Source organism: Suricata suricatta, chromosome 1 (genome assembly GCF_006229205.1).
Source record: "Suricata suricatta isolate VVHF042 chromosome 1, meerkat_22Aug2017_6uvM2_HiC, whole genome shotgun sequence".
In the NCBI taxonomy this organism is placed as follows: Eukaryota; Metazoa; Chordata; class Mammalia; order Carnivora; family Herpestidae; genus Suricata; species Suricata suricatta.
The window spans coordinates 133,133,340-133,152,129 of NC_043700.1; the positions used below are offsets into that span (position 1 = coordinate 133,133,340).

General features: G+C 39.5%; 1 protein-coding gene and 1 long non-coding RNA gene across 11 annotated transcripts in view; one reads left to right on the forward strand and one right to left on the reverse strand.

Annotated features, from left to right (window-relative positions):
• Positions 1-18,351, reverse strand: part of LOC115296004 — an 81,110-nt gene extending 62,759 nt beyond the window's left edge. For both annotated transcript variants that reach the window (XR_003910676.1, XR_003910677.1), the window contains exons 1-2: positions 18,097-18,351; positions 16,082-16,138 (exon numbers count right to left, since the gene is read on the reverse strand). This is a non-coding gene — a long non-coding RNA (uncharacterized LOC115296004). The remainder of the gene's footprint in view (positions 1-16,081; positions 16,139-18,096) is intronic.
• PAQR3 (progestin and adipoQ receptor family member 3) overlaps positions 18,285-18,790 on the forward strand; it is a 30,232-nt gene continuing 29,726 nt past the window's right edge. For 8 of the 9 annotated variants that reach the window (XR_003910667.1, XR_003910664.1, XR_003910668.1 and 5 more), the window contains exon 1: positions 18,285-18,663. Coding sequence is in view for 1 of the 9 variants with exons in the window: in XM_029944381.1 (XP_029800241.1) it covers positions 18,479-18,663 (185 nt within the window). In the remaining 8 variants the exon portion in view is untranslated. The remainder of the gene's footprint in view (positions 18,664-18,790) is intronic. The other variant, XR_003910674.1, reaches the window with a different exon arrangement.

Below are 18,790 nucleotides of genomic sequence, written 5' to 3' on the forward strand. Positions count from 1 at the left end.
ACCTAAGATAACCTCCTACTTATAAGGAAAAACATAATCACATGATTTATTAATTTATCTGCCTATCCAGCACGCCCACCAGCCAGCCAACAGTACTCATTAATTACCTATTATAAGCCAGACATTATGGTAAATAATTAGGAATATCAAGAAGAAAAGAAATGACCTCTGTCCTCAAGTAATTCATAATATTGTACATAGTCTCAAAGTATCTTTATTGTACACCAACAGGAAAACTTTTTGAGCATATGCACCCAAGGTCAAAAATATATATCTTTATTTAAAACATTATACTGTATTAATAAAGTGTGCATAGGTTACAGATAACCACTACTATATTCACATACTATATGTCTATATAGAGATAAATTATATCAGAAAAAAATACACACAAAAATTGAAGTTAAAGGAATAAAATGAAAAATAGTTCTAAACAAAGTAAGGGAAAGAGTTGAAAGGGAAGAACCAGACCCTTCAATCAGTAATCAGGGACAGTAGTCACGAAGACAGGTCACTGCTCTTCTGAAAGGATACTCCTAATGTGTGCTCTACTAAGCACATCAGTGGCCTCTCTGGGGTCCCATCTACTGCTATGCCAGACTTTCCTGTTCCAGCATTTGGACTGCAACACACAACATTTCCAGGTATAAGGAAGTAATATCAGCTAGCCCTACATAAATGATATAGAACACAAACTTTAGAAATAGAAATAGTTTTGCCTTGGAAAATCTAAGACCATCTTTGTTTTAATTTTCTGTAGAACTTTAATAGAGACTTTAGGATATTGACTGAAGCTTAAGTAGAAAATAACACATTACCCACAAGTTCTTTTTTGCCTTCATTAATAACATAACAATGAAAAGCCAAATTCTGCCACATTACTGGCAACCATCCTTGTATCACTAAAGAATGATCTTATCATTGACAGATGCTAAGACTCAGTGGTTTGAATCACACCATGTGTTACAAATTAAAAGGGCTAAAATCACACTAATGCTAATCTGGAAAAGAAAAGGGGAAAAACAATTGTTAGGAGCTGCAGGACCAACATTTAAAAGTAACCCACACATAGCAACTCACAAAGCTGTGTTTAAAATTTGATAACACATTAGTCCAGACAGTGCACTGACCACTCTGCATAAAGTCTGCCATGAAAGAAGAGGAGCCATGCTATGTTTCTATCCCCATTACAAAGGCAGAGGGAAGTTTGCACATAGGAAAAACTGTAAGAATATGTATTGAGCTGTTAACATTACTTGTATATGAGAAGGGGTTACCATTATAGCAAAAACATTCAATCAGTTGACTCCAAAGGACCCCTTAAATTTGCCCAAGCCCCCTTTTAATGGAATTCTGTCTCTTTCATATATATTGTATTCCAGCATTGCCCTCTACCCACTACATGCTGCATTACACAGCCTGCTCAAAAACCTGTTTTTATCCCCACCTGTAATAGAATAACACACACACTAAAAAAATATCATTTAATGGGCTTTAATCTCTACAAAGACCTCCTACATCCTTCCCCTAGACTACAGCTAGAAGAGAGCAAGCAAAACTGCTTGGTGGAAGATGACCAGTGTGTCGGTCATCTTTGGGAAGTGAGAACTGCCAAATGATCGACCTGGGAGGAGCTCCTCCCAGAGGTGTACCTTTGTTCTGTGGCTGAACAGCCCTGGGTTCTAGTCTTGCATTGCCCTCTAAATACTGCAGTGCTCTGGATAAATCCTTTAAACTCTCTGCTTGGGAGAAAATTCCAGCACACATATAAAAGTGAGGCTATCTTTCGCTGTTGCACTACATGCCATCACATAAAGTAATTTGTGGGTAACTTCTTGCATTTTACTTCAGCAAACATTTAGTAACGGCTATTAAGTGCTAGATACTGTGCCAAGAGCTGGACACAAATGAAACGTGGCTCTACCCTCAGGCTTCCACATAATAGTATCTCAAGTTGGTATATGGAAACAAAAGCAAAAGATACATATTTCCATTCATATGTTCATTTGTTCATGTTCATAGACAGAGAAGACATGGGGCCTAATCCTCAAGGAACTTACTATTTGGTCTATACTGATTTACAGGAACAGATGTGGGAAGTAAGATTTTTAAAAATCCTTTAGTGAGTCAATAAACATTTATTTATTAAGCATCTCCTATGGAGATACATCGCAGGGATACAAAGAAGATGAAAACTACATCCAAGGAGCTGATGGGAAACAAACAAATTAGAGAACATGACAGTAAGTTCTTTGCTCCACAACTGGTCAACCACATTTTCCTGGAGGATTTGAGGAATTTGTCCCTGAGGACAGACACTGGAACAATCTTGAAAGACCATTTTTGGTAGGTAAAGATTAGAAAATAAAGGGTATGGCCACGAATACCACCAGACAGATGGGGAAAAGAAAAATAAAGGGTCAGCGGGAGGTCCTGACTATACTAGGCTTGGCCCAGAAGCAACATGGTGGCATTTACAGTTCCCGAAGCTAGAATTGGCAACTTATTGAAATGCACTGAATTCTGGGGGATTCTCAGATCTTTAGTGAATAAAGGCCCTGGGGATAAACCATAAGGCACTTAAAGATAGAGAACAAACTGAGGGTTGATGGAAGGGATAAGAGTAAGGGATGGGTATTAAGAAGGGCACTTGTTGGGATGAGCACTTGGTATTATATGTAAGTGATGGATCACTGAACTCTACTCCTGACTCCAATATCGCACTATATGTTAACTCGAACTTAAATAAAAATTTGAAAATAAAAAAATAAAAAATAAAACCATCATGTCCAGATTGATAGATAAATAGATAGAGGCCCTGGCAATGAACTTAGAGGATAAAGAGGGTGGAAGAGCCCTGAAGATAACCACAAGTGAAAAGGACAGCAGCTGGAGGAGTGGACCAAATCAGACTTTGAATATGTGTTCAGGGGACTGCTAGCTCTTGAGAATACTGTCTTTCAGAAGTTTTCAAACTTTAGTGAAGGAAATAATTGATGTGATTTCTTATAAATTTTCCAGAGAATCTAGTTCTATAGTTGTAAAGACAGGTCTAAGATTTTGCTTTTTACAAACAATCAACAGACAACACGCTAAGAAGCAGTGCCTTAGAGCTGCACCAAGGGAACAGATGAAAGAGGGAAATATTCCACAGAATTTTCCTCTGAGATATGAAACCCTTAATGTTTCAAGAGTGTATCAGGAAATTAGATGCTGTCACTCAACATGAATACTGAACACTGACTCGCCAGAGCCACATGCAGAGCTAAAAATGTTTTGTGCATTTGCCCAGAAGCATCAAGAGAGAGTGATGCGAACCTAGAAGTGTGTTTTTGTAAATACCACGGGATAGTAATAAAGAAATTGCTATTTTTCTAGGCATGTTAATTCTGCTTTACTCTTCTATCCTGTACCTGCATGTTTTTGATGGTCTGTACTATAGGGGTCAGCTACGGCCACAAGCTTGAAGGAAAAGCTGAGCTCCAGATGGAAATAAGACTGATGAAGTTTGTCTTGACACAAGAACCTGCCAGCTTTGACCACCTCCCCAAGCATAGGCATACCTCCCAGCCAAAAGAAGGAAAAAAGTCAGAAATGAGATAAAGAGAGTGGTACAAAATGAAGCACAGGGGAGGGGAGGAGATTTGCAACCATTGTCTGAGCTGAAGATGGCCTTTCAAAAAATTATTTGTTTCAGTGTTCCTGTAGAAAATAGTTATGTTCTTTTATGCTAAAGATGAAGGTAAAATGGTAAAGCCATTTAAAAAGTATGTGAACTTGACCACTAAGTTTTCTGTTTTAAGAAAAAATTTTATATATAACTTTCTAATGGGAAGATTGATTCTTATTTAGGAATTTCAATTCAAATAGAGACATTGATTTTTTTTTTTTTAAACCTTAGTACACTGACTTTAAATTCACTTCTTAGCCCTATCTCAGTGTAAGGCTCAAGTGAAGGTCTCAAGGGGTAGCATTGTGCAGGAAAAGAGTGACATCTGCAGGAATACGGTGTTGCTACATGGTAAAATCCACAGGCATTCTCAAAAATCAAACAATTAATTCACCAGTGCACAGATTACACACTCGGCATGTTACCTGGCATACGATAAACTCTAAATAAATGGTTATTGTTGCTTGCGTGATGGGGATGGTATATACTTCTGCATTGCATTTCTTGAAATTACAAAACAAAAACAAAGCCAAGCCCAAGGAAGAAAAGCACCAGAGGTTATTTAAATTACTCAGATCCATCTTCTCTTTTTCACAGGAACCATTCCAGACAGATAAGAATCTGTCTTGTTTTTAAAGACCTAAAGAAAGAAATTCTATAGCCTCCCACATCAATATTGTGGCTCTATAATCTTCAGCAGGGCCAGCTTAGTTAAGTAACTTACTTCCTTAGTAACTTAGGCAAACCGAGTTGAGTACGTAAGTTTAGAAAGCTCCCCTAGCTCTCTTTTCAGAATAGACCCCACCCACCCATTTGAGAACACGTGTTCCTTCACCTGTTCAATAAACCTTTGTCATGCACCTACGTTCCAGGGACTGTTCTCTACCCTAGAAACAACGGTGAACCAGATCCATTTCCAGTCCTTGAAGAGTTTACAGTCTGCTGATCTGCTCCGGGGGTTCGTGTCTTCTTTCCCATCTCCCACCTCTTTATTCAGCTCCTCATTTGTTCTTCCTTATAACCCCTAGGAACTTGGGCTAGGAACTTCCCATAATCTTTCTCACTCCCAGCAAAACTAAACTGCCTGTGCTGTTTGCTCAAGGTTCCAATCTAGGTAGCACCTAGCCAATCTGGTAAAGTATTCTATGCCAGCTGCTAGTGCATTCTATCACCAGGGTAACTTGACACATTCAGACAGGGTCTCTCAGACCTTAGAGTCACAAGGATGGAGATGTTATTCAGAGTATGACAGGGCCTTGTGGCACGGCCCTTCTCCACCACCAAGGTACCTCGTCCATAAAGCTGAGCCAACATAGATTTTTGGTTTTATCCCACTGTTTAAAACTTTTTCCTTATTAGCCTCAGTAGAGCTGAAGAACATATATCCAATCACCTTTCACTATAGGGTAGTTCCTTTAAATTTCTGAGAAATGTCTCTTCTCATTCTTCTCTCTGACATAAAGAGGCTCCCTCTAAAATTCCAAAATTGCCATTAAAAATATGCAAAATTATGTCAGCTGGCATTTTTCATCTGTTATGCATATTTTTCTAAATTTTAAATAGCAAATAGCCAGATGATAATGCTACCACTTCTCTTTCTCAATTTTATAAGTTCAAATTAGACACAAGATGATTAATAAGTCACTATCCCTGTGTGCCAGGAGGAGATCTCTGCAAGTAGTTCTTGATCTGCGTGTTCTTGGCCATGCTGCAAGTTGGTGCTTCTTCAGCATTCTGGGCTCTGTCATGGAGATCTTATTTTCAATAGCATTTAATTATTAAAAATAAGAATATATGAGTCCAAATTAATAAACACAAGTCCTTCACTTGGCTCAACTGAATTTTAGCGGATGTATATTCATTACCAAAACATAAGAAATAAGAAAATATGGTTTGTGTCCCAAGAAGTCAACTTTTTCAGTGGGGTAGAAATTGTTTTTCTTTATATTACTATCTGCCTCTAACCTCCAGAAAGCCCACTGGCAGACTGTACCAACTGTCCTTGAATATTTCCTTGGGTTTGATTGGTTTCCTAGCAAGTTTCCTGACAAGGAAATATCCTCACAACACACTAAAAACCTGAACAAAATGTGTAAAAAGAACTTGGGAATTTATTTCTCAGGAAATTAAAAATGCTGTCAGAAAAAGGCATTGAACATTACTGGATCTTTTCATGTTAGGCACTTTGTATAAGTTACTTCACTCAATCCTCTTGATAGCCCTGTCATGTTATGTATGTTGTTTAGAATAATCTTCATCTAGGGACACCTGGGTGGCTCAGTCAGTTGAGCATCCGACTTCCGCTCAGGTCATGACCTCATGGTTCGTGAGTTTGAGCCCTGTGTCAGGCTCTCTGCTATCAGCAAAGAGCCTGCTTTGGATCCTCTGCCTGACTCTCCCTTATTCTCTCTCAAAAATAAATAAAAATATTTTTTAAAAAAACATTTGTAGAATAATCCTCATCTAATATATGAGAAAATAGGGCCAGAGATATTCTGTAACTTGTTCAGTTTCAGCCTCATGCCATCTGAGTCTAGAGAACATGCTTCTTCCATAATCCCTGAAGGACCTTATTCTAAGTGCTGGATGCAAATTTCAAATGGAAAAACAGACTTGGTATCAAAATGAGACAAATACTACCAAGACAAATACTCCAGGAGAGCACTAAAATAAAAATTATTTTCTATGAATTATTTTCTACAGAAATAGAAAAAAATTGAAAGGACTTGGTGTTACATCTTGAATGTACATTAGTGGTTAACAAGTTATGTTTATCGTTTATGGAGGACTTTAAAATATAATTTTCAACATGTAGCCATTTGGAGATTAAAAATTACAGTATAGTGTCTATATATCATCTTTAAGGAATCAAACCTCACTATTGCTATAAACAGTTTAGGCTAAAAAAACTCCGACTCCTAAAGTAATGAAGAAGATCACATTTAAGCCTTATTTACTTCTTCACTGTAGTATCTTTCAGTGTGTTTAGAATATCATGCTTGTGGCTTATATGACTGGCTGTGCAATTAGTAAAAATAGATTTGATGCTAATATTCACTCTAAGAGTTTTGATGCAACATTATTTGCTCATTCCTTTATTCACTGGCAAATAATTGTAAAGTAGCTGGTGTTGCATATAAAACTAAACATTAGCCTCAAATTGTCATATAACCATGACCCCACAATTACATTTTGGGGTGTTTATCCAAAATAAATGAAAAATTATGTTTGCATCAAAACCTACACACTATTATTCACATTTATAACAGCCCTAAACTGGAAATAACCCAGATGTCCTTCCACAGGTGTCTGGTTAAACACATGGTGGCATATGCATACCAGAGAACACGATTATGCAATAATAAAAAAAAAAAAAGAATGAACTAGTCATACACACACCATCTTGGATAAATTTCTAGGAAATTATCCCGACTGAAAAAGACCAATTCCAAAAGGTTATACACTGTATGATTCCACTTATGTAACATTCTTGAAATGACAAAATCATAGAAATGAGAACAGGTGAGTGGTTGCCAGGGAATAAGGAGGCAGTGAGAGTAAGTAAAGTAGGAACAGCTATAGAAGGACAACAGGATGGATCCTGTGGTGATGAAAACAGCCCCTATCTGGACCACATCAGCGACAACGTCATGGCTGTGTTACTGTACTCCGGTGTCACCACTGAAGGAGATCTGGCAAAGGGTACAAGGGGTCTCTCTCTATTATTTCTAACAATTGCATATGAGTCTATAAATGACTTTGAAATAAAAAGTTTATTAAAAAAAATAAGATACTGACCATCTATGGCTCAGTCAGTCAGTTAAGGGTCCGACTCTTGGTTTCGGTTCAGGTCACAATCTCACTATTTCATGAGTTTCAGACCCATGTCAGGCTCTGTGCTGACAATGCCAAGGCCTGCTTGGGATTCTCTCTCACTCTCTCTCTCTCTCTACTCCTCGCCTGCTCACACTGTCTCTGTCTCTCTCAAAATAAATAAACATTAAAAAAAACTTTTAATATATTGCTTACAGGACACTAAATACATGGCAGAAAGAAGGCAATTCCACTGGAGTGTGGTAAATTCAATTCTACCATTTGCACAGCCGCCAGGAGGACACAAGAGTACTGAACCTATAACTAGAATAAGGGGTATGAAAAGTTTCCCAGAAAAGGTGATGCTGCAGTTGAGACATGAAGGATTAGTGAGAGTTATCCTGGAACAGAAAGAAGAGAAAGTGTGAAAGGCATTCCAGGAGAGGGAACAGAATGTGCAAAGGAGATTGGAACTAATGTGGTGCATTCAGGAAACCACATAGTTGGGTATGTCATTTGTGTGGTGGGTCAGGGAGGGGAGACAGACAAGAGTTCATTGCAATTCAAAGGCAAGGTCTAGGTCATGAGGATACATTATTTAAAAGGGCTTGACATATATCCTGAAGGGTACAGTCAGACACTATAGGCTTGTCTCTCTGTTTGTTTATAGTAATAAATAACATTTAGGTTTTAAGGGGCATAAGGGTAGAGACTGGACTGAGTTGAAAGTGGGGACCAGAAGTAGATAGTGAGATATCAGGATTTAAACTAGAGCAGTCACAGCGGGAATGAAGACAAGGGATGGTCTTGAGAGACTTAACAGACAGACTCCAACAGCATGTACTGATTGTTTGAATGTGAGAAGGGCAGGTGAGGGCAGAATCTAGTACACAATTGCAAGTGAGAGGAACTAAGACGCTACCCCCCACCCAGAGCAGACATCCCTACTAACAATTACACTCTTCACGTGTCAGATCAGCTCTCCCAAGAGAGCCATACTTATCCATCAGGGTTACCAAGTAAGTTGTACTTATTTTCCACCTCCTACCTTAGATGACTCCTGAATTTCTAAGTAGATGGTGATGCTAACCATAAAAATAGGTGAAACAAGAATTGAAGAGAAAATTTTTCAAGTTGGTTTGATATGTTCCTGAGTCTGATGGTCATGAGAGACAAGGATAAATATCTAATAGGAAACTTAATATTTATGTGTATAGCTCAGGATGGAAATTTGGGAATCACTAGCATATATGTGGAAATTAAATCACAGAATCAAGAAGATTACATTCAAATTACAGTGTGTAAAGAGAGGAGAGGGGAAAAAAATCAAGAGTAGACCCTTAAGAACATGGATATTTATAAGATGGACAAAACAAGTTACCAAAAAAGAGACTAAAATTATATGTTAAGAAAAAGAAAAAGAAAACCAGGAGAGCATGGTTATTGAAACCAAGGAAGGAAAGGAAAAGTGGTCAGTAAATAAGTACTGCAGATGAGTCAGCAAAATAAGGACCAAAAAAAGACTCAGAGAAGATGGTGATGGTGGTCACATCACAGATTTGGGGTTTTCTGCAATCCTTACAATAGATAGCCTTTTGAAAAGCAAACAAAAATATGTGAAAATTTTTTTCTAAAAATAAATAGATAATATGAAATCTCAAAACATGAGCAAATCATAAGATTTGTGTACTTTTACTAGTATATGTGAAAGAGAAGGCAGAGGGAAGCCACAGGGCATCTGACAGACCTGAGAACAGAAGAACTTCAAAACGGCCAACAAGTATTCATTGGAAAGGATGCAGAATAAATTGAGAGTCACAGTTGAAACTAGGAGGGAGTTTGTCCAATGCAGGGAATATAAGCGGGGTGCCGTATGACATTAGAAGGGCTCGAGCATTCTAGCCCCTATGAACACTTCAGATGGACTCTCCAAGTCTGGAATTGTGAGGTCTCCAGCTGAGGTTATCTCTTTTAACATGACTTTGGCTATTCAGGGTGTTTTCTGGTTCTATACAAATTTTAGAATTGTCTGTTTTAGCTCTGTGAAAAATGCTGGTGGTATTTTGATAGGGATTGCATTGAGTGTGTGCTTAAACACTGCTTTGGGTAGTATAGACTTAAAGCTGCATTACAAAGCTATAATCATCAAGACGGTATGGTGCTGGGACAAAAACAGACACATAGATCAATGGAACAGAATAGAGAACCCAGAAATGGACCCACAAATTTATGGCAAACTAATCTTCAACAAAGCAGGAAAAATATCCAGCGAACAAAAAGACAGCCTCTTCAGCAAATGGTGTTAGGAAAATTGGACAGCAACATGCAAAAGAATGAAACTGGACCACTTTCTTACTCTCTACACAAAGCTGAATTCAAAATGGATGAAAGACTTAAATGTAAGATAGTAATCCACCAAATCCTAGGGGAGAAAACATGCAACAACCTCTTTGACCTCAGTTGCAGCAACTTCTTACTAGACATGTCTCCAGAAGCAAGGGAAACAAAAGCAAAAATTGGGACTTCATCAAAATAAAAGCTTCTGCACAGCAAAAGAAAGAATCAACAAAACTAAAAGGAATGGGAGAAGATATTTGCAAATGACATATCTGATAAAGAGTTAGTATCCAAAATCTATAAAGAACTTATCAAACTCAACACCCAAAAAAACAAATTAGCCACTGAAGATATGACCAGGAGATGAGAATAGACACTTTTCCAAAGAAGCCATCCAGATGGCTAACAGACATATGGAAAGATGCTCAATATCACTCAACATCAGGGAAATACAAATCAAGACCACAGTGAGATATCACCTCACACCTGTCAGAGTGACTAAAATGAACAACTCAGGAAACAACAGATGTTGGTGAGGTTGTGGAGAAAGGGGAATCCTCTTGCTCTGTTGGTGGGAATGCAAACTGGTGCAGCCACTCTAGAAAACAGTATGGAAGTTCCTCAAAAAAAATAAAAATAGAACTACTCAGCAATTACACTACTAGGAAAAATGTAAAAGATATAAAAATGCTGATTTGAAGGGGCACATGCACCCCAATGTCTATAGCAATACTATCAACAATAGTCAAATTATGGGGCACCTGGGTAACTCAGTCAGTTAAGTGTCTGATTCTTACTTTTAGCTCAGGTCATGATCTTATGGTTTGTGAGATCAAGCCCTGTGTCAGGCCCTGTGCTGACAACGCAACACCGCTTGAGATTCTCTCTCTCCTCTCTCCCTGCTCTTCCCCCTTCCTCCCAAAATAAATAATCATTTTTTAATGTTTTTTATTTATTTTTGAGAGACAGAGAGACACAGCACGAACAGGGGAGGGATCAGAGAGAGATGGAAATACAGAATCTGAAGCAGGTTCCAGGCTCTGAGCTGTCAGCACAGAGCCCAATGCGGGGCTTAAACCCACAAACCGTGAGATCATGACCTGAGCTGAAGTCGGACACTTAACCGACTGAGCCACCCAGGCACCCCAAATAAACATTTTTTAAAAGCAATGGATTTATAAATTTAAGATACTCAAGGAAAGTTGGGGCACCTGGGTGGCTCACCAGTTAAGCTTCCGACTTCAGCTCAGGTCATGATCTTATGGTTTGTGGGTTCGAGCCCTGTGTCAGACTCTGTGCTGACAGTTCAGAGCCTGGAGCCTGCTTTGAATTCTGTATCTCCCTCTCTCTGCCCTCCCCCCACCATCCAAAATAAATAAAAAAAATTTTTAGAAACAGATACTCAAGGAAAGAACATGTAAGTTAAGGACATCATATCCACAAAACTAACCCTTAAGTAGGAAGGACTCAGACAATCTCTTATTAATATACAGGAACTCTAGAAATATTGTTCCCACAAGTCTTTTCCAATGAATTTCATAGAGAACAAGGAGCAGAAAATTAAAATGACTAGGACATTAACATAAGGACTCATTGTATTAACTAAATGTAGAAAGAAATGCAGGTTAAAAAGAGATTGTATGTATATAACATATATACTATATATAACATACATATACATACATACACATACATAGTATATAACACATACTATGTATAACATGCATATGATATAATACAATGTAACACATATTATATAATGTATATAATGGCTATATCATCTGATATGATAGATATAGCTGCAATTACAAAAGCAAAAAGGAAGGGAAGCAAGAATGGGCATAGGATAGTAATAGAGCATAATTGGAGGTAGTAATCAGTATTATAATCTGATATTGTGTGTATAACGTGGCATAAAATAAACAATCATGTGATGTTCTAATTCAATCAGCCCAAGAATCCTTAATAACCAGAATTCTCAGCGAAAACCCTGTAGTGCAGAACTGTAATTGGAAATAGCAGTGTGAACTTGTACAGTCTCTAATATTTAAATATAAATATTTCAATGAGTATATCTACCACCCAGATTATGGTCTTCAAATACTATTTCCCATTAAAAAATACCAGGGCTGTATTAGATTCCTAGGGAAGCTCTAACAAATTGCCACAAATTCTGTGGTGTAACACAGCAGAAATTTATTCTCTCATAGTTCTGGAAGCCAGAAGTCTGAAATCAAAGTGTCAGCAGGACCACATTTCCTGTGAAAGTTCTAGGGGAGAATTATTCCTTGCCTCCTCCAAACTTCTGGTGCCTTCAGATTTTCCTTGGTTTCTGACAGCATAACTCCAATCTCTACCTCTGTCTTCACATGGACTCCTGTGTATGTCTGTCTCACTCTCTTCTAACTCTTACAGAGAAACATATCATTGGACTTAGGGTTCAACTCAATTCAGAATGACCTCCTCTTGAGTCCTTTAATTTAACTGCATTTGTGAAGACCATTTTTTCAAGTAAGGTCACTTATATAGGTTCCAAAAGGATGTATCTTTGGGGGGGGACCATTCACTCCACTACAGACTACCCCCTAAAATTCATGTCTATCAGCATACAAAATACATTCACTCCAGGCCAACATTACCAAAAGTCTCAACCAATTACAGCATCAACTCTAAAATCTTATCTAAATACCATCAGCCCACTAGTCCCAAATCTCATTAAAATTAGGTATGAATGAGACTCTGGGTATGACCCATCCTGAGACAAAATTTCCTTCTATTTGTAGTTCTGTGAAACTGGAAAACAAATTATCTGCTTCCAAACTACAGTGGTGAGACAAGTACAAGAGAGGCATTTCTCCTGCAAAAGAGATCTATGGAAGCAATAAAGAGGTCATCAGTCCCAAGCAAGTTCCAAATCCAGGAGGACAAATTCCTTTAGACTTCAGGCTTAAACATAATCCTCTATAGTCCAGTGCTCTTCTTCCAAGCCTGTGATGGGGCCATTCCAGCCTCTGTGCCACTGGGACTCTGCTCTTAAAGACATTCTTTTTCTCAAAGGATAACACAGATTTGCAGACAAGTAACGCTATCAGCCAGTTTTCTGCTTGTAGAATCTCGAAAGACCAACAACCTTCCCTCATTTTGTCTCTCTTTGTCCTCTTCAGGCTGTCAGTATTTTTGCTAGTGCTACATTTTCAAAAACCCCATGGTCCACCTACGTATGCCATGGAGGTTTACTCCATTAGACAAGAGAGGGTCCTGCACATATCTTTCCTGGATCACTTCATCTCTCCTCCAGGATTCTGCTGAGTTGGCCGAATGGATCTACAAGTCACAAGCCTAAAGTTTTTAAGCAAAACGTTGCCCAGCTACATCCTTCACCCTTTCTTAGAGCATACTTTTCCAACAATGAACCTCATAATTTTAGCATCCTTTCTGATCTGAATAGTATGAGGATTCCCAAATCATCAAGGGTTTGAATCATTTTAATTAACAGTTCCTTCCTCACATTCATCTCTTTCCTAATTCACATTTTAAGTACCAAGGAGAAGCCAGCTGCTCCTCTAACATTTGCATGCCTTCTTCTGGACCTCTGTCTTTACATGGTCTTCTTCTGTGCCTGAATGTCTAAAATCTTCCTCTCCTTTCTGATATAAGGATACCAGTTATTGAATTTAAGGCCCACTCTAAATCTAGGATGATCTGGAGACCTTAAACCTAATTACATGTGTGAAAATCCTATTTCTAAATAGTCATATTCAGAGTTTTCTCTTGAAAACTCTCATTAAGGGCTTTTGGGAGAAGTGATTGATTATAAATCTGGAGCAGTAAATTCACATGATGATCTAGGAGGATCTTAACACACCAGAAAGAAAGAGCCATTAAAGACAACTAAGGCCATGTCATAAGAACTCAGGAGCCAATTTGAAGAGCCTCCCACTGACCAAAAATTTAAAAATTTGAGCATGAATGAAGAAAGGACGAATGAATTGAAAATGACCAAATGTCTTTAAATTCATGAGTTCAAAGTAATTTTTTAATTGAGTTGGTCCTTGTGAAGATAACAGGGAATGAATTTCTCTCTTGAAATCTAGGGAAATAAAAGAATTAATTATCATGCTTTCCCTATCTGAACTAAACCACTAGGTAACCAAACAGTAGATGAGGAGTGTCTCCTTATGAAAATCATTACAGTTAACATATGGGAACAAAATGACAAAATTTCATTATCACTATTTTTCAGCCACCATGAATTAATGTATTTAGGCACATCAATGATTGGTAACATCAAGAAAGAATAGAAACCAGACATTATGTGTCACCAGATGAAAGAACACCTTTACCACCTATAGTCTTGCCGAAAGGATCAAATAGGAATATGATCAAACCTCTGGATCTCACTACAATCTGCAGAAAATAAAGAGGACAGAGTGACATATGGAACTGTATTTGATTCTACAAACAGCAGAATATAGACTATGAGAAACTTTACGAGTTCGCTCACAGATAAATTGTAAGCAATGAAGGAATGGAAGAAAATCTATACATTTAAAAAAGGACTTAAAAAGATACAGTGTTTTAAAAACTTGGGCAGACTAAAACTACCATGTCAAGGGATACACACTTGGATAAAAACAAAACAACAACAACAAAACATCAAACAACACTAGGCGGTGACCCTTGCAATTATAATTCAGGGTATTCATTACTTTTAGAGGAAGGTTAAAGACTATAACAGTATGAGGTACATGAAAGGGATACTAGTATGACTGGCAAAGTCCATTTTTTTGTGGTTTATTTGTTCCTGTATTTTTATTTTATAATTAAGAGGTGTTAAAAAAAAAAAAGCAGCCGTTGAGGTTAGCATTACTGTCAAAAGAAGCTTCAATGTAGCTGTAGAACAAAAGCTAGATTGCAGTGAGATAAGATACAATAGTTAGAAACAGGAACAATAAATGTAGACTCCAGTTGCAAGAAGTGTGGCCACTTATGGAAGGAGAGAGAGCTGTAGGTTTAGAATGGAAAAAAAAAAGAATGACATAGGGCAAAGAGAGATTTTCTCTTTTGGTTGTTTTTAAATGAATGAGACTTGAACATGTTTATGTGGCAAAAGGAGAGAAAAAATAGAGAGGCGAATGTTGGAGATACATCTGAGAGAAGAGTAACTGACAGAGCAAAATCCATAAGGATACTAAAGGGAAAATGATACAAAAACAAGTAGCAGGTTGACCTTACGTAGGAGGCTGAAAATGGTCATTTCTACTGAGACATGGAAAGGAAACAAAGAACTTGTGGTGGGCTTTGAGATGGAGGGCTGACAGCAGAATGTTGAGGAAGTTGCCACTCTCTGTTCGTTATTTTCTCTGTGTAATAGGAAGGAGCTTATCTGCTGATACAGGAGGGAGGTGGGGAGCGTAAGGTATTCAGTGGATGTTGAAAACATCCAAAGTCGCACTGGAAGTTTCATACAGACTGCAAGCTGAATTTGTAGCGATACCAATCATGTCATTTTGTCATTTTCTTCAGAAACTCAAGCATAGGATTAAAGAGGGTATGGTTACATTGGTGAACTCTTTGTTGTTCATGTTTTTCACACCAGCCTAGTGAGGCAGGGAGCTGACATCACTGGTAAGGAACCGGTTAAAGTGACGGGAAAGGACAGAAAGGCAGGTATTAATAAAATGGGGCCAGCGGAGGAAAGAACTCCGATGCTTAAGATGCTGAGCGAATTTGGATATGGGATGAAAAACAGATTTAGGAGAAAAGATAATGAGTTCATTTTTAATATTTCAGGTTTTCTATATCCAGTTCTGTTTGTGAACCCAGATGCCCAAAAGGGAGATCTGGCCAGAAACTGCAGATTTGGGAGCTTAGAGATAGTAACTGAAGCCATGAAAATACACAGAATAAAAATGGAATATTAAAAAAAAACTGAAGAAAGAATCTTGCAAAACACTCTGGCTTAAAGATCAGGTAGAGAAATAGCAGGTATCAAAGGTCCTTGGGATGGCCTTTGAAAGAAAGGTCAGGAAGAAATCCAGGTGAGAGATGTCCCAAAAGTCCAGAGAAGAACATTGAAGTGGTCAAAATGTCAATGCTGCTGAGACAGGCCAAAGATGTCTTATTCACCTCTGTTTTATTAGTGTCTAGGAAAATGTGTGGCATGTAGTTGGAACTCAGTATGTGTGAGTTGTAAAATGCAAAAAGGGTATACAGGAAGAAAGGCAGGGAGGAAAGGTAAGGAGAAAATACCTCACTCACCCAAATACTCCAGGCAGGTCCATCATGTCTCTCCATCTGAGCTCACTGAAAATCATCCTGTAAAGCAAGGCATATCCCAAGTTCTCCCTCCCATACTGCACATGCCTATAAAATACAGATTGATTCACTGAAAGAGTAAGAATTCCGTTTCCTTTCTCTTGGGCCCGTGTGAGAATGTAGGGCTTCCAGATCCTTGAGAACACCCTCACCACCACCCCCACAAGTGTCTTTAAAACCCAAGAGGTGTCGTCTCACAGGTGCTCACTATCTCACTATCTCTTACTGGGTAGTTCAGCTCCCCATCCTGTCACTTCAATGGCACTGAATTCTCCTGCTACATGCTGCCCTTGACCCCTCACCTATCTCCAGGTGCTGGAGACCCCACCAGATGTCATTCCTCTACCAGGCCACTTAATTCTCTGTCAAGCAGCATGACTAAACAGCCAGAGCCCTCAAAGTGCCAAAATTCCATGGCTATCTATGCAGAACTGTGACTTCTCCCTTTCGCCGTATCATGTTAGATGTGCCCCAAAGCAATGTTGCTCCTGCTTCCACTGCCTTACTTGAGTGGAAGAGCTCTCTCGAGTTTCATAACTGGATTTTTTTAAGTGTTTGACATCAAAGAGTGCTTATTTAAAAATTAAACCACATGAGTGAATTAGAAAAAACTGAAATGGATTACAAATTATTTAAGTCAGTAGGGAAGTCATTTCAAAACAGGTTTCTTGGGTACATGGTTGAGAGTCAAAGCAGCTGCCATTCTTAGTTCTTCACCCTAGTGACCCGTTATTACAACTCAGATTCCTTCTAAATCTCTGATCAATCTCTGAGCATCTTTCTACTTCTGTTTCAGATACCTGGCTACAGACTTCCCTCCCACATGTCCAGGTCAAATTCCCAAAATCATACTAATTGGACAAGCTAATTACCATTGCTTTTGTGTGGACATTTGTGTCAGGACATCTCATGGATCACTTATCCACCTTTGAGTCAGCAGGGACCACAAGTTAGTGTCATGTGATACCAGCAAGAATGCATGCAGAAGGAGCTTCCCAGAAGGGATCAATGGGAGTGATAGGCATTCTCAGACATGTATTTTGTCTAATATACCTTCACTTGAATTCTAATAATGGCCAATATTTGTTGGGTGCTAACAATATGCCTGGCACTTTTCTGTTACATGGATTCACTCATTTAATCCTCACCACATAAAATATGTTTATTATCCCTATTTTACCGACAAGGAAACTGAGGCACAAAGAGCTTAAGTACTTACACAAGGGCACACAGCTAGTAAATGGCTGTACAAAAATTCAAATCCAGGTAATATGGCTTCAAAGCTCTGTACTTTATCACTAAGTCATATTGTTTCTCAAACATCAGCTAATAATAATAATAAATAAATAGGAATCACAAAAGTGATTACTGTATGCCAAACAACGGTCTAAGGATGCTACATATAGGGATGCAAAACTATTCTACCTGTTGCTGTTATGAAAAATCATTTGCGTCATAATTCACAGCCAGAAACAAAGAAAGCTGTAACTTTTCCTCTAAGCACTGCATTAGTTTGGCTCTGTCCCATCTTTATCATTCAGCTCAGTAGATTTTTCTCATTTCCATTCTAATTTGTTTATCCACCCATGAAATACTTAGAAGTGTTCTGTTCAATTCCAGACATTTGGGCATTTTTAGTTTTCTTGTTTATTTCTACTTTAATTCTCTTGTGGTCAGAGAACATATCCTGAACGGTTACAGTGTTTGGAATGTGCTGGGAGTTTCTTTATAGCTTTGTGTATGCTCGATTTTGGTAAAAGTTCCCTGTGCATCAGCTTTCCTCTATTTTCAGCCACCTAAACTTCTAGAGTCCCTTTAATGCTATGTGTGAGGTTCTAGGCATCAAGTAAACGGTGAAGAGTTAGCTCTGGTTCTTATTTTTCTTCCAATGAACTCTTCTTTTCCCCTTGAAGAAAACACCACCCGCATTCGCCTGCACAGTTCTGTAATTTTCTCACCGGTGAGGACAAACTCAGCCACCTCCGTCCCACGTGCCTGGAGCTGCCTGAACGACGGGCCCCGACCCGCAGGCCCAGGGGCACATCCTGCCCCACGTCCCGCCACCCCGGGCCCAGCCAGCCCCGCCCCGAAGAAGGCGAGGGGCGGGGCCCGCCGCGGCGTGCTGACGTCAGAGAAGGCTGCGACGCCGCCCGGTCAGCAGCGGCGCAATCGGCGGTGCCGGGTGTGAGCGCGGAGCCGGGCCTGGGCAGCGGTGGGGCCGTAGGACCTCGCGCTGCGTTCGCGGGCTCCGGGGCGGGGGCGGCGGCGACAAAGCCCCCTCCCCGGGGAGGCGGGGCCTGGGCGAGCTCCCCAGCCGGGGAGCCGCGGCGGCTGGGAAGGATGCATCAGAAGCTGCTGAAGAGCGCGCACTACATCGAGCTGGGCAGCTATCAGTACTGGCCAGTCCTGGTGCCCCGCGGCATCCGCCTCTACACCTACGAACAGATCCCCGTGTCCCTCAAGGACAACCCGTACATCACCGACGGCTACCGGGCCTACCTGCCCTCCAGGCTGTGTATCAAAAGGTACAGTCTGGCCGCCTCCGCGGGGCGTGCCTGGGGGGCGCGCCGGCAGCCCCTCCTCCCACCTACACCCTTTTTTGTCTGGGGTCCCTGCTGCTTTCCTTGCTTTTCTCTGTGCCCGTCATTTCCT